Source organism: Rhopilema esculentum, chromosome 12, assembly GCF_057945365.1.
Source record: "Rhopilema esculentum isolate cy_ngs chromosome 12, ASM5794536v1, whole genome shotgun sequence".
Lineage (NCBI taxonomy): Eukaryota > Metazoa > Cnidaria > Scyphozoa > Rhizostomeae > Rhizostomatidae > Rhopilema > Rhopilema esculentum.
The window spans coordinates 9521797-9538429 of NC_142826.1; the positions used below are offsets into that span (position 1 = coordinate 9521797).

General features: G+C 37.0%; 1 protein-coding gene across 2 annotated transcripts in view; it reads left to right on the plus strand.

The window, feature by feature from the left end:
• Positions 1–16633, plus strand: part of LOC135681457 (uncharacterized) — a 62814-nt gene that overhangs the window by 29509 nt on the left and 16672 nt on the right. For both annotated transcript variants that reach the window (XM_089111681.1, XM_065195946.2), the window contains 3 exons: positions 5555–5599; positions 12973–13027; positions 15700–15803. In XM_089111681.1, coding sequence (XP_088967807.1) covers positions 5555–5599; positions 12973–13027; positions 15700–15803 — 204 coding nt within the window. The remainder of the gene's footprint in view (positions 1–5554; positions 5600–12972; positions 13028–15699; positions 15804–16633) is intronic.

Sequence of the window (16633 nt, forward strand, 5' to 3'; positions counted from 1 at the left end):
TTCAGTAGAGAGGACCTCTTTGTTAAAGACACAATGTGTAGAGGCTTAGGGCTTCCCCGTTATGTGACTGCCCATTATTACGTATAGATAGAAAGTTCGTGCTACTTTTAGAAGTGAAATTCGAGATCAATTTTCCTATTCTACACCGCCATATCACGTCGTTTCTGAGAGCACTCGTTCACACGTTACCAAGTATTTCCTCAACTTAATCGTTGAATCGCACGTTGAATTGTCATGTGTCTTGGGTTATTATCTCTCTTTTTAAAGCAGTGTAACCACACAGTTCCATTTTCCGATGTCAAGAGAGTTGAGATATTAATTCTGTTTGAAAATGTTTACGTTGTTTCGTGTCCGGAATTTTTTTTCTTCCATCTTCACTCTGTTGAGTCACGGTTACTTACCTGACAGGAAAACGCTTGTACCTGTCGCTTGTACCCAGGAGCAGTGCAAAAAAGATGTTTCGAGCTAATCCTGACCCTGGTGTGCTAAACACTACATTGCTCCAAAGAGAAATGGCACTACATTACTTGGCCTCGTTTTCCTTATCAGTTTGTCCGAAAGTACTTTCAGTCCGACTAAAGGGACAGTTTCCCTTCCAGTCCATTCCCAGTCCTTTCTATTGTTTCAAACTATTGGCTATTGTCCTCCACTTTATATAAATTAAGGCTTGCCCCCAACAGCTATTTTCACTTCGAAAAGGCTATGGCATTAATCAAACCCATGCACAAAATCCAATGTTCAATTCCAAAGGGCCTACGCCACCGGGGGGCGGAGGGGCCATGTCCCCCACTTTTTTGCGAAAGAAGTAGTTTTTAAGCAGCAGTAAAAATGGAAAACGCCTTGGCCCCCTACTTTTGCTAACCTTACCCCCCCCCCCCCCCCCACTTTCAAATTCGTGGCGTAGGCCCTGTTCCATGTGCCATTTTGGGCTTATTCCAGGTTCACTATTATCCCATCTGAGCCCTATAGGGGAAATCAGCAGCTGGGGGGTTTTCTTCCGATTCATCTGAGTTTTATTCGGGCTGCATTTTGTAATATTTTGCAATTGATAAACAAGGAAGTCTTTCGGATATAAACTGACTGGGTTATTGCTGATTCATTGAGTGATGAAACAGAAAGTATAGAAGCAAATTCTCTTCATTCTTCTACAATTCAAATCACGAGTTTTTCTCGAGTTCCTTTCTCGAGTTCCATTCGAATCACCACATGCATGTACGTGTACTGTCAAACTTGACCCTACTCTCGGCGGACGTACATTCAAAATACATTCATCAGCAATTTTTCCGCATTACAGTCTCAGTTATTTTTTTCGAAATAGATATCGGCCGAAATGGGCCTTAATCTAAGTAGAACATGAATACAGATCAATTGTAAATACACTACACTTTAATTGTAAATGCACAACGAAATGTCGAAATAATTGATGATATTTAAATGGTTCTGAAATTTATCACCTTTACAGAAAGGAAGGTAAACCGTTTTAGCGATGCGCTTTGTTCCGTGAGCATTGACTCATCAGCTAAATATTTTGGTTTTTTCTATTCAATTTGCTTACGTTTGTAAATGTTTTCCTTTTCTTCCGTATGAACTTGAGAATTAGCTTAACTAAAGCTCAGTCTTTCACCTTCAAAACAGGAATATTTTCGTTTCTTACAATTTCTATACGTAAGTTGTGTGAACAAACCTGTGTAAACTGAAGTTGGACCTTTTTAAAACGGAGATACCATCACGATAAACAGGACCGCCGAGAGGGGGCAGGAAGGGGAAAAAGTACCCCAAGGCCTTGAGATCTAAGGGGCCTTGTAAGTAATAAACTCCAAATTAAAAGAATGAAATAAATAAATCGTAACTAAAGTATGCCCGAAAAAAAGCAAAAGGTTTTTGAACGATTGCAAGAAAATGAAAGCCTTCGTCATAGACCAACGACTGAAAGAAATATTCGGAAATATATTTGAAGCTTGTCTTGAGGGTGTGGTGGTCGCTAAAATTTATGTTGTATCCAAGGCCCGTGGTTGTGGCTTCATCTTTCGGTTGTATCCCAGGCCCCCAAAACCCCTCGGTGGCCCTGAAGATAGATTGCAAACATTAACCTAGTTTTAAATGATGCATAACGATAAAGACACAATTTATAATTACTCTTAAATGCTCCATTCTCGTCCTGTTTTCTGAAACCCAGTCAGTGGGGTCGGCACTAGATCATAGTCAGCTAACGTACATGACGTCATACAAACTATGGCAACCTAATGCATGAGTGGTAGTATGACGTCATCGCATTCCAACCTTTTGATGAAAAACTTTATTGCAAGCGGCATGAAATTCAATTCCTATGTCAACTGCCAATACCTCAGGTCAGTCAATGTTCTAAACACTAAACTATGGAAAATGAAGACTGACGCAATGCTTCTAAAAGGGACTTTAGGCTTGATTACAGCAAATTTTGTCGGGGAACTCTCTTTAAAACGCTTGGTAATGTTCTTATGCGGCAAAACCAGTCATACATAATTAGCAACGGCTTCATACATAATTATCAATGGTAGTTACTCTGACTCAGGCGAAAACGTAAGAGATAGTTTTCGTAGCTGCACACGCACTTAAACGAGTTCTATAGATTCAACTGTAAGAAAGTGCTTCAAAACAGGGCCTATTTAATGCTTTAGAATAGAATAGACACTTTTCCCCGTTTTTCTCTGTTTGTGTGTGCTATGAATTGAAACCCCTGGAGAAAAAGCTAAATTCCAGCTTTAGCAGAAAATTCCCCGAAGTAAGCAGAAAATCTGGCAAACACGCCCCTGTATATTTATTAAACTACAGAATGATTTCCTGACGTCATTTTCTTGCATTCGCCTAAAACATTCAACTGTTCTGTAGGGATGCGTGGGTCTTGTTAATGCCACAGCAAACCACAAGCGAGTTTGCTTGCAGCCTCCGTCTTATTTCACTTAGTCCTCGGTTGTAAAGATGTATGACGTCATGTACGTTAGCTGACTATGATCTAGTGCCGACCAGTCAGTGGCGTCGTTTGACCTTCTGGACCAGGGGGGGTGGAAGGGTCATAAATAGACAAATTTACCGACGAAGACATAGATGGAGAAGAATTTAGATGCTATTTCATCTAATGATGGATGATTTTACCGACAAACTAAGGATTTTGTAGACAGACTGAGGAATTCATGGAGTATTGGGGGAGAGGGTGTTAATTCCCCTACACCTCCCGCTAGCTACGCCCCTAAGCCTAGTATATATTTGAAAAAATTTGGTTTCCAATTTCTACTACTGTTCATTCTAAAGACATTGTACGAAGTCTTGAAATGTTGACGCAAATCTAATCACGCGAGAGCAGCATGCTGTACCATTCAGCTCATATGAAGCTTGTTCATTCACGGTTTCTCCCCTGTTGCTCGTATTATGCAATAACTTGCAGTTGTGCAATTATCCTACGTTGATTCCTTGTTATTGATGGCTAATTCTCAGGGAATAGTGACGTAGTTTGATCTTCCAGACTAGGGGGTGGCGATAGATGAAGAAAAATTTCAGTGCTTTTTCACCTATCGGTAGATAATTTCACCAACAAACTAGGGATGGATTTTACTGACCAACTGAGAACTGATAGTCTACGTCAAGAAACGTCGAACTTTCTGTAGCAGTACTGAGAGTAGTAAAATATGGCCTAACTAATCTTCTAAAAGCATCTATATATTGTAAATACTGTATAGATTTGCTCGTCTTTTTATATTTACCACTGAAAAATAGCGAGTATGGAAAGATGTGGCACTCAGATATTGTTAAAAGATGTGTGAGCGTCATATGGAAGAAGTTTACACTCTTCTCTTTTGACGAGAAAGAAGAGTGCGAGAATTTTATGCATGCAGATTCAATTCAACTTCTAGTCAATAAAATAGAATCCAGCAGTACGTTGATACACTGGCATTATCATGCATATTGTTTTCTTTTAAATATAAATAGGAAAATTTCTTCTAAACAAGAGGTTTAGTAACGGTTGTAAAATTTAGGTATTTTAAGATATATCAGATGGTACCAAAGTTTTTGGCCATTCAAAAGTGCAAGTATTCGGTTTTGTTTCAGAGTTTTTCTGTCTAAATTTGTTTTGTTTTTATCGATTCAAAAGTAAAAATCAGTGGTGATTTCGATACCAAAAGTTTCGATCTCCTTTTTGTAATTTAGCAAATTGTTAATATAAATAGCTGCAACTGTGTACAAAATCCCCATTTGATAGAAAGGCCAGAACTGCAAATTATGGAATCAGATCGCTCAGTTCGAGAACTGGAATTCACTTCCAGATAACAGCCCGACTAATTAAAAAATTCAAAAATTTGACTAAAAACTTGGTTCCATAAAAAAATGCATGGAGCTACAGTAATTGATATATCTTATGCATTCCTTGAAATAACGTATTCTTCCATGTCCGTCTGAATTAGTGTTTTTCCACTATTGTAACAACTTACATTAAATAAATCATACTATACAATGCGATACAATGCGATACAATACGATACAATACAATACGATACAATGCAATACAATACAATACAATACAATACAATACAATACGATACAGTACAGTACAGTACAGTACAGTACAGTACAGTACAGTACAGTACAGTACAGTACAGTACAGTACAGTACAGTACAGTACAGTACAGTACAGTACAGTACAGTACAGTACAGTACAGTACAGTACAGTACAGTACAGTACAGTACAGTACAGTACAGTACAGTACAGTACAGTACAGTACAGTACAGTACAGTACAGTACAGTACAGTACAGTACAGTACAGTACAGTACAGTACAGTACAGTACAGTACAGTACAGTACAGTACAGTACAGTACAGTACAGTACAGTACAGTACAGTACAGTACAGTACAGTACAGTACAGTACAGTACAGTACAGTACAGTACAGTACAGTACATACAATGCAATACAATACACTGCAATGCAATACAATAGAATACACTACAATGCAATACATTACGACGGTTGACATACGCAACAGGCCTCTCAAATTATATTGCACTAAAGTTAGGAGTAGGCAAAGTACGGTGAAAAATTACATTTCGGCAGGTAGAATTTTTGAAAAGTTGGTAACTTTTACCGACTGTCTTATACGAAAATGATTGCTACAATAACTTCCCTTTAAGGGAATACCTTAGGCCAGCTAGCTGAGAGACTGGTGTCCGCCAATTGGTCAAAACCAAAGAATAAATCAAATGTGCCGTTCTTTCTCTCATATTGCTTTTCATTTGATCCTGGATATAAAATTTCTGCTCATTATCTGACTTCATACTCTGAGGAGAACTGGACGAAAAAATTTTCAATATGCTATGTTTCTGTCCCTATCTATTTCCATTGTGTTGCTAATCGTTTTTAGCTTTTCAGCGCTTGATGATTTTTAAAGCCACAAAAAGTAATTTTAGATACCTTTTATAGAAAGTTTGCGATCACTATTGGTCGTACAACGAATACTATTATTTTGTAGCGGTATCAATGTCCTCTTGATAAACAATCAATTGTAAGACTTGTTGTTTCATTTCAGGAGTCGATGATGAAGGAGGTCAATGCCAAGTGGAAAGAGAATGAGGTAAACTAGGCTTTCACTTTTTGTACGTTAAGGAGGTTCAGTTGCAGCCCAGAGGTTTAATCTCTAGTTATTCCATTTGTTATGTAGTTCAATACTCAATAAATACTCTCAGCCATTCCTTAAGCATTTTTTGATTGCCAAGGCTTTGTAATTTCATCGTCATCATCAACCTTAAAGTGATATCTTTTTATCTACCTTTTCACGGTGTCAGTGACAAAGATCGTTCGGAAACCCTTAGGCCAGCTTCTTCCAGAGTTGTTGAGTCTTCCATATCACTTTGTGTGACAATACCTTATCATGTTATCCCGTGTCGAATATCACAATACCGTTCTTCCTCTGATGTACCACCAATGTGTCGGTATAGCAGCTGCCTATTTAGACCTTGTTGAACATACCACTTATCAGTTATTTTTTGTATGCCTGCATCGGTATAACATTTAATTCAGGAAGAAAAACACAGCAGTGGTTGACATCTGGGGGGGGGCGAAGGGGGGCCGTCGCTCCCCAATATCTTTTAAGACTATGGTCTTTAGTTCTAAAGCAATGGAAAAATGTGGTGTCATGGCAAAACAATAGGCTTGCCTCCCAACCAACCCCCCCCCCCCAAATATTTGACTATATGTCCACCACGGTTGCAATATAACGATTCTTGCTGGGGCTGGCCTGGCATTTCTAGGCAAGATAGCTTTATGTTATATAATAGTCAGACAAACCCTCTGCCAAGTCTCGCATTTTCACATGACCACTAGATCAAATTTATCTCTTTTTGTTCGGACGAGGTAACCAGAATCAAGAAAATCCTCAAGATGTTGCAAGCATAAGCGCCAAATCATACCAGTTTGGCATCCTTTCTCTACAAAGACTATTTGATCGTGCGCTCAGGAAAACCCTTGCGTTTTCATCCTTACAAAATTTTTTCTTTTGCCAAGGGGGGGGGGGTATGAAACTTGTGGTCGTTACAATATCTTGTTTTTCTTACATGTACTTTGGTATTGTTATTTTCTCATGAATCGGTTTCCCCATTTTACGTACTCGCTTCTTACTGGTCATAGAAGAGCAGGTATCTTCAAAAGGCAGATGACAATTTTGTGTAATATTACCCAAAAACTATTCATTTTGCTGAAAATTTACATTTTTATGACAAAATGCAATTAAATCTTAAAACAACATTGTCGCAAACATCTTGTTTCCTGTAAACATAATATTTACAGGAAACTGTCTTGCTAATTAGGTACCAAATGAAGAGCAATAAATTGCTTTAAACTACTAATTGCCAATCTCAACAGTAAAAACAACTGGAGGCAATTGATATTTCTCCAAACTTTAACTGTTATAAAATAATTTTTATCAAGCTTTCTAAAATCGTGAAATGTCGGTTTTAAAATACGCTTTATGCTAAGGTCGAAGAGAAAAACATCTAGAAAGACACTATATGCAAATCCAAAAGAGGCTAGGGAACCAAAAGAGGCTATGGAACCAAAAGAGGCTAGGGAACCAAAAGGTCTTTTCTTCTAGAGTGCCGTGTCCGATGCCGGCCTAGACCAACCAAACGTCCAAACGATGAAGGCTGTGTCCCAAATATCCCGTGTTGTTGAGAGCAACCAAAAGGTAACCAGAGAACAATTCCAAACGTTCCCGTTCCTGATAGGGACGGCACTTCTGATGCATTTGTGCCTGGAAGCGGGGCTGTCGCTAGATATTTTGCTCATCTAAGGTTTTCAAGCCCCCGTTAGGGCCCTCCTTTATTTGCCGACAAGTTTAAAATTTTGCCGATGAAAAATCCTTACATAGAAGACACTTTTTGAAACTGAATTTGTTCAAAGAGGTGTCACATGATGGGCCTTGCCTAGAAGTAAAATCCCACGCTGCTTTCATAATGTTGGCAGTACCTATACCACACCCCCTTCTTCTTGACCATGCAATTCTCTCTGACCTTTTGCAATTAGAAGCTCTTACCAGGAGAGGATTTATGGTCACCGGGTTTACGGGAAGTGCTCCCCCAAAAGTGTTTGAAGACAATTCTTGTGAAAATTGTTATCGTGGCAAAATTACGCTGGTGGCTTTTACTTCTGTTGGCTATTTTGATATAATTTTAACAAATGTAGTATATTAATGCCATAATGGTTTTTCGGTACCAATCAGTTTTTTTGGCAATTCTTTTTATTCTAATTTACTTTCATTTACTAAATTCAAGCAAGTCAGATCCAGATGTGCGTGCTACAGTTTTTGTGTGAAGTTAAGTCACCTTAACCTTCTGTTCTTAAATGCAGCAGATCGAGTACAGAAAGCTTGATATCTTTCCAAAGTCAAAAATTGAGAGCTTGTCAAAATACTTAAAGTCGTTCAAAGAAATGATTTTGATTAAAAAATGATTTGAATTTTTGAAGCAAATTGACATTAGAATAAAAGTATTGCATCTAAGACCAACAAAAATCAATGCTAAGTAGCCAAACCTTGAGAACCTATTAGATGAAATACAACTTTCCTAAGAAAATCAAAGACCAAGATAAATTATCAAAATTTATCAATATCTGAGAAGGAACTCCAAGAAAAGGCACATAGCGATTTCTAGTTTTGTTAAAAACTTTTTTTAATTTCCTAAAAAATTACCTAAAACTACAGGCTCTGTTTCAGTGAGATAATATATTCGGATTATTACTGTTTTTGTTTTACTTTATTCCTTTATAGACTTTGTTATTGTTACTATTAATGACAGGTTGTGATAATGAAGAGGCTCATTTATTTACATTTATTTATTCATTTATTAAGTTTTTTTAATTGAGTTATTATTTATAGGCCCCTAATTCCATAGGCCCCCGGGTCAGTGACCCCTCTGACCCCCCCCCTTTCTTCTCTGCACTGGCTTTTACCAAGGAATATTTGGAGGTCGATATTTCTTAGAAACAGACTGGTTTGAAATCAACATGCAGCTTGGCGCTGGCGGTGAGCGCATTCAGAAGCTTTGTGTCCAACTGGGACGATTCTTGATCCAACTGCCTTGCTGGGAATGTGTTTTGTAGATTGCAAGAAACTCTGTATACCAGCATGGCGTGCAAAAGACACCGACTGGCCAGGCAAACCATAAGATTAGGTATGTTAAATAGGAGCTTATGTGGTTTGAAAATTGATAAAAAATTGATTTAGCGCTCATTAGAGAGTACCTATACTGAGGGACGTTCACAGGACTCAACAAGTTTGGTTGGAATTGTACACCTTTTTCTGAATTCCCTTAATAAAGATATCTTTGTAGATACTATGATGATCATTGCAAAAACAGAATAAAGTAACATGAAGCAAAGCAGGCTTAGCTTCGTTTCTTGCCCTTAACCAGACGAGAAGGACCTAAGAGTGGAGCAGTTAATACCAGGGCCTCCAACGAGGGGGAAGGGGTCGCAGCATGTTTTTTTGCAAAACAATAGTCTTTTGTACACAAGAGTTTTTTCAATTGTTGTGAATATTGTGATTGTGAAATTTGGCCCACCTACTTTCCAACCTGCGTCGGAGCCCATGAATACATACAGAACAGCAAAGCCTTTGCATAAGAAAACTATCTTGACGGTCTTCGTGTTCATATTGAATCTTATTACGAACTTAACGATGAATTAATTTAGGCATCCGAATTCATTTAAGGCAACCGAACAAACAAGCTACTTGGATGTTGGATGATTCAGATCATGATCACGGCACCATTTTGGTCTATCGTGTGATTACTGCCGATTTTCCCCAGTCCCCTTGACCGCCTCTGCCGTCCTTGCAGTGAAAGAACCTAGGCAGAAACTTATTTTAATTGAGGCTGGCAGTAAGAAGATGGTTTTTGATGGTTTACATTTTTATCAGAAAGTGGAATCATCTGCTTTTCGTAGGAATATACGGGGGAAAAGGAAATGATTTAGTATACCTCTACGTTAATGCTTCCCTCGCCGCTTTTTAATTATTGTGTCATATATTTTACAGTTAAATCACCCTTGGATTGTTTATCGAAAAGGATGCTTAACTTGTTCATGGCTATCTCATTTAGGTCTACTTAGTTCGAGAAGTAAATTGGAGCGGCTGGCACTTTTATACCGGCGTACCAGAGCCGCAAAAGAAAAGCTTTTCTTCTTCCCTTTTCTCTCTGCTTCGCCTCCGCAGCTCTCATTATTTTTGCGGCTCTGGTACCCAGGGTAGCGAATTTAATGAGACATTTTCTGTATATCAGAGAATATATACATGCCATAATTGACTTGATAACAGGCTATGCTCGAAACGTCGTTAATAAACTTAGCTCTTAATTTATTAGCTCGAAGCTATGTTGTTACATGATATTGTGCAATACACAACCTAGTATATCTATTGAACATCACTAGACAAACCCTAAAAATCTCCTTACTGTTCCAGACGTTCTTTTATCTCGGCCTTGACATATTTAATCACGTGGTTAATACCAAGCAAAGGTGATTTTGCCCCTGATTTCTTGTTCAATGCACCTAAAACTAAACTTGTTGAAATATTTAGAACGTAATGATATTACAATTTAAATGCAGATGGCTTTTTGAGGCGTGAACTGTAGAATACTGCGATTATGTGGTATTGCAATGTCGCTCAATTTTTACCTTGGTTTTATAGAAAACTTCAAGGCCAGAGGCGGTGTATTTAAACTTTCAGATACTGAGAAAAGAGTGGTTTTATGGTTGCAGTTCTGTTGGTTCTGGTAGTGTTGTTTCGTTGCCAAACATATCGGATTAAGTGCAAATTAAGCTGGAAATGTACTCAACTTAAGCCAGTCAATTCAATTAGCAAGGCTACAATCTTTTTAGCAAGACAAAATTTTCACACTCATTTTCCTTGAATATGTCTGAAATTGGTTAGAAGCCTTCCTATACTTTTGCACAATGGTGTATTAAACGTTCTTGCAGAGATTTGTAAGTCTGCCCAGTAGTACTTCATGTAAAATGAATATAGTGTTATCATCTTGAATATTTTGCATGTAGAACTTTTTGCATATTTGTTCAATGAATTTTTGTTTGAAAATATTTTAAAACCACATTTGAAATATAATGTTAAAGAAGCAAAACTGATCTCTGATTCCATACTGATGAGTTTCTTTATTGTCAGAAAAAGGCCATTACTTATAAAAAATAAATGAATTTCTGTTGAATATTTTGCAAAGCAGGTAAACTTATGCATTTTTGGATATATCAAAATTAAAAGTTTTGAAAAGAGTGCACCAAATTTGGAAGTTGTACACCAAATTAAGACAAGGCGCTTCTCTCCGTCTTGGTTGAGAGTTGAAGGTTTTGTGTAAACAGTGTCCGGGGAAGGGTGTCTCTATACTGATTTATTTCTTTTACGTTGTTCAACCAAAATTATTCAAGCTCTGCAATTCCACACATGATTTCTAGCCCAACATCTCTTATCGTCGAAACTCCTGCTGTTATCCGAAATACTTTGAAACTTGCATTTTAGAAATATTTGCTTTTCAACTGAAGTAATCGTTGATAATGAATGCAAGCCTTTTGCAGACAGATGTCTGCTTCCTGCAGTTTCTGTATAAAAATAGAGTTTCTGTTGAAAGAAATTTCGTGTCTTCTGTTATCTGAAGGAAGATAGCATAGTTCGCAGATTTTTTGATGTGCATTCTCGACAGTTAATTGGCTAGAGGTTTAATGCAAAGGGCACGTATTTTTGAATAGCTTCGCAGAAACGATTCCTTTCTTCTTTCTGCTCATAAGTAAAAACTTTCAAAGCGAACTTCGTTTAATTTCTTTCATTTTGCATCTTCAAGTTTCATTTTTCATTCAGGCAACGCGCAGCCATTGGGCTAGCAGGGGCTATAGCTCCCCCCTCATTTTTTGCAATAATAAGTTAGAAAATTTCTAGGAAGCTCACTCTAACGCAACTTTTTAAAGTTTACTCAAACAGATCCTAAATAGACTGTGTTCCAGACCCCTAGGCTAATCTTAAGTAGTAGCAGTTGACTGAAACCTTTTTTGTTCGTTTTCTTTTAACTTATATTGTTTTTATATCAATTGATATCTTCCCTGAAACAGACTTTTTATAAGAAATAAGTAGAAAGAAGCAATTATTTTCTAAAAGGGGCGTTTTCCGGCGTTCTAAAGGGCGCTGTATCAAAAGTTATCAGTCACGCCGTTTTCAGGGTCCAAATGGTGATGCTTAGCTCGTCATTGTTCGCTTGCCAAGTTCAAATAACGCTGAAGTTGCCCTCTTCTTTATCTTGAATTAAAAAATAGGCTTTTTTCAAATGAAAAACTTAACACAAAATTTAGTAGCCTGTCCGCGAATATTACTCAGCCATATTCGCGGATTTTTTAAGTTAGAAAACTTAATGTCTCGAGGGTTCTTTTTTATTTTTAAGAATAGAAAGTACGTTATTTCATTCACTGTGGTGGAACCGAGACACATTACTTCGGAGTTTCGTGATAATAACAATAAATATGCTAGATGCGTGCCGTACAATGTAATGTATCTTGATACCGGGCTATGCTCGAAACGTCATCAATACAATTTGCTCTTTCTCAGTACAATTTTGTTTCAAATTCAAATTTTATCGCGATACAAACAGCTGCAATAATAATCTTTTTGGACTATACATTGCTAATGAGCTCATAATGATACAGTATTCAACTCCAATTAACGGACACTCTAAAAAGCGGACACCTCTGATTAGCGGACAAATTTTTTTCCCCGATCGTTTTCTGATCAAAGTCTCATAAAAAACTTTCTAAAAAGCGGACCCTTAATTAGCGGACACTCTAATTAACGGACAATATTTCTTGCACAAAATAGTCAATTTGGCTTTTTTTCTTTCCAATTAGCGGACATTACAAAAAAGTTAAGAGCTAGCAAACAAAACTTAGATGAATGAATATTTGTTCAAATATCTATTTCAAACACTTTGACTTCTGACAATCTAGTTGATTTTTTACATTTTTGAGCTTCTTTACAGCCCAGTTTACTAATTTTTCTTGTCCATGAAAGTGGTAAATTACTGGAATCTCCAGACCATAGCCACCTCCACGATTCAAACTCTTTCCAATAACTTCCTCCGATGGGGGGCTGTAGCCCTCCCCTGGCGCCACCACTGTTTACAACTTTTAAATACAAAACTCGGGTCTATTTTCAAATTTGAGACTAATGTTGCAAAACTTTCCAAATAGCGGACATTTCCAATTAGCGGACACCTTGCTCGTGCCCCGACGGTGTCCGCTAATTGGAGAGAATACTATAGATACCGTTAGGCAAACAATCATTTTCTTTTGTTGTGTTGTCTTTTTTAGCATTGCTTTTGTTAATATACAATTTGCCCCTCAACTCCTCTGAAAATAGTTACAATTTCTCGAACGATGATTCTTATCCTAGTTATTTTCTTTCAGTTGGAAATGAAAATTGAGCACGAGCGTAAAACCGAGAAGATGTTGCTAGATCAAAGTAAGTATCTTCCTGTCTCTTATAATCATGCTCTTCCTGTTCCAAGAACTAAAGATGGATTAATTTCTAAGATACACTTTGATAAAGCTGCCAAAAGCAGTAGTTAAAGTGGTTCATGTGTTTGTATTCTTCTAAAATATCTAAAACTGCAGGGTTTGTTTTCTTTTCTTTGGGTGTGGATTGGTTTTGTCAATAGCATACTGGGTTCGTGTGAAATTTTGCGATACGTAATTCTGTGATCATATACAGTTTCCTTTTAAGAAAAAGTCTTGATGAAACCAAACCTTTGAAGTTAAAACTGCAGCCCATTGTAGAGACTAATTAGTAATCGAGAGTTAACTTTCCAAGGCCCTAAAATTGTTTTGAAGTGTCCCTTTGGAGACGTGTCTGTCCATGTTTTCATCTTCAGCAATCTTAAATCTTAAAATTGTTTCGTCATATTCCTTTCATTGTTATTGAAATTTATTGAAATTAACTGGAAGATGTTGAAATAACAGTTAATTTGAAAAGCTTGCTTGCATTTTATTCCTGTCACGCCATTGCATATCTTCGATCTATGCTGTCGGTGTTAGTCGGAGTTAGAAATCTTTAATAGACACAATATCATGTTTCTTTCCTTCCTTTCTCTTCTTCTTGTTCTTCTTCCTCTCCTTGTTGCATTTTGCTGTCAAAATATCCACATCGGTAAAATTCGTAGATCAACTGGAACATCATTTCGAACGATACTATGCTGCAAGACGTATGGAAAAAACCCGATTTTATCATGAATACCTCAAATATCCAATAACTGTGAAGATAAATTAAACATCTACCAAATGGAAATGTGCATAGTCAAAATATCTTGTCTAAGAAATCTTTAATTTTTTAATGTTTCTCATATGTCAATCTCAACGTTAAACTATTTTTAGCCAAAATCGCAATCTTGTTTAACAATTTAATGCAAAAATATACCATACTTTGTTAAGGTGCCAGATGGGGTTGAATGTTGTTAGTCAGCTGAAAAGAAAAAAAATGGTTATTCCAAAATCCATGTTTCAGTTTTGCGATTCTGCAAAGTGAATCATTTGCTTTGGACCTGGGTGCGATAGTTTCGATGTAAAGTTTATGAAATTCGTGCTATTATATGCATCTTTCATCATGGTTAGAGCGTTAAGCATTGATTAGTCATTTCAAGCTGAGAACCCGATCCTGACTTCCGAATAGCCTGCCACACCCTTTAATTCATCGTAACATGAAACCCTGCCTTTACTTAGATTTCAGATAGATGAGCCTCATTTTAGCGTGACTTCGCGTGCTTGCTCATATCTAGCTATCTACTACACTGTTATTTACACTTCTAAAAGGAGCTTGTTGTAAGATTTACAAATACATGCTGTAAAAACGTCCTTTTTAGGATAGGTTTGCTCACTGTTTTTCTAGTTGTTTATGAATAGCTTTGTGGGCACTTCACAGTCTTTGACGTCATGGAAGATATTTAAGATGAATAAATAGATTTTCGCCCATCACACCTTTTGATGGAGAAATGTTGTGCAGTCCTTCTGGTTGTTTGTTCGTTGTAGTTCTAAAATACTCAAAGGTCATGAAAATGCTCATGTTTCACTCCTACGCTCTTGAATGACCATTTGGTAAACAACTTGTTTTTATCTCTCTGCGGCGAAAAAGATTTGTTCCCATCTTAGCTAAGGAAACCTGTTTGCCTCCAGCGAATCTAAGATGCCGAACCCAAGACTATTTCCGAAAAGACCACCTTGTTGCATATGCTTAGCACAGCTAAGATTATTCTAAATTCTCAATTGTTTATTTCAAGCAGGATCTGTTCACAAGCGATATTCTACAATCTGTAGCAACCTATGGGCTGATGCCGCACAGTTGTCACTCCAGACCGCTAGACGGTTGCCGCGCGGAAACTTTAGATCAAACAAAACTGCGGCGTAGAGTTTATATATCCGTTGAATAAGATTCTTGCGGATGCTATTCTGTGGAATCTTTCATGCAAGCAATATTGCACATGTTAAACCTCCGCTGCGAATAGTATTAGTAAGACAGCCAGATATCAGCTTGTTCGTCTATGCGTATTAAATAAAGCCAGAAATATTATTAAATCACTTCGTCTTATGCTATGCTGCTTTTGGCTTTTTTATCTACCCGAAGTTTATTCCACCTTTGAAGCAAACATTTTTCTTTAGGAATTTCAAATGTAGCAGTGTTATTTTCTTTTTATTAAAATAAGGTTAATTTTTATTTTGGTTCCATTTGACCAACCTCCAATCTCAACGTTAAACTTTTTTTTGCCAAAATCGCAATAACAAATCTCTTCAAAAATTTTCAGAAATAAGTTCTGAAAAAGTGATACCATTATTATCTTTGAAACTTTAATCGATTATATATTTTGAAGCCCAGTACGCATGGCTATCATATGATACTTCACATACTATCAACATTGATGTCTAACTAAAGATCCTGAATCTCCTATTTTAGTTCACCCTATTTTTAACTTAGCGATATCTTTTGATGTTAGCAATGCTGTGTCTTTGTTTGCTGTTTCAATAACATTGCTTGAAAAATTTTGCTAAAACATATCCATTATCGGTTTACAACTTTACATACTGAGAAAAAAGCTTTATAACAATCATATGTTCTTGAATTTTGGTTTTATCATTTTGCCATTGCAGGGAATGACTTGATTGCTGACAAAAACAAGGAACTGGATGTGGTGACGAAAGAGCATCGGCGACAAATAGCGTTGATAGTCGAGTCAAACAAAAAGGAAATGGACGTAGGTTTTATTTTTTCATTTTGTATTGGCACTGTCTTTTAATCTACATAGAAAATAGTGCTTGCAGTTGTAGGTATCCAAACTATTTCTTTGCGTTTATACGCCAAAAGTTTTTTGTCTCAATTAAGCCTTTTAGATAGCGTACCACCGTTACGCCTTAATTTATATGTGACGCGTTAATCCCAGTTGACACTTTTGAACAGAACAGTTTTTAGATTCCAATTGACGTCATAATTTCCTATCCTGTATGCCCACATTAAAACCCTTTTGTGATTTTCCTTACTCTATTTTTTCAAAAGTTTTATACTTAACGTCGACAAATCAACAATTTACAGTTTACGCTTGTGAGGCGGCCATGTTACCGCAACGACAAAATCAACGAGACTAACACGGTAGACTCGTACCAAATCTCTAAGCCTGTCTGGACAGCATCAACATGTTAGGAACTGGGGACCCAGTGCCGTTTTAGCTCAGGAAGGAATCATTCCCATTAAAATGTGACGTGAAAGAATTTATTCTTGTTGTTTTTCCATCATCTGTGAACCAAATACTTAAGCAAGATAAAAGCTACCAAGTAGTAATATATTGCGCTGAATGTTTTCAAAAATTCTGCAAATTCTATAAAAACACGGGTTTCCTAAGAAATTTTTTAAAAAAAAATCAAAGGTTGCCCAAATTGTTAGGCACCAAAGCATGTTGTCTATCAAGTAAGTAGTTATTCTAGCGATCGTTGCATTGTTAATAAGTATTTTCAATCAAGCTTTATATGAAATTTTGCTAATTCATTTCGTGCATGTTTTGAAAAATGCAAGTTTATTTTTATAATATCA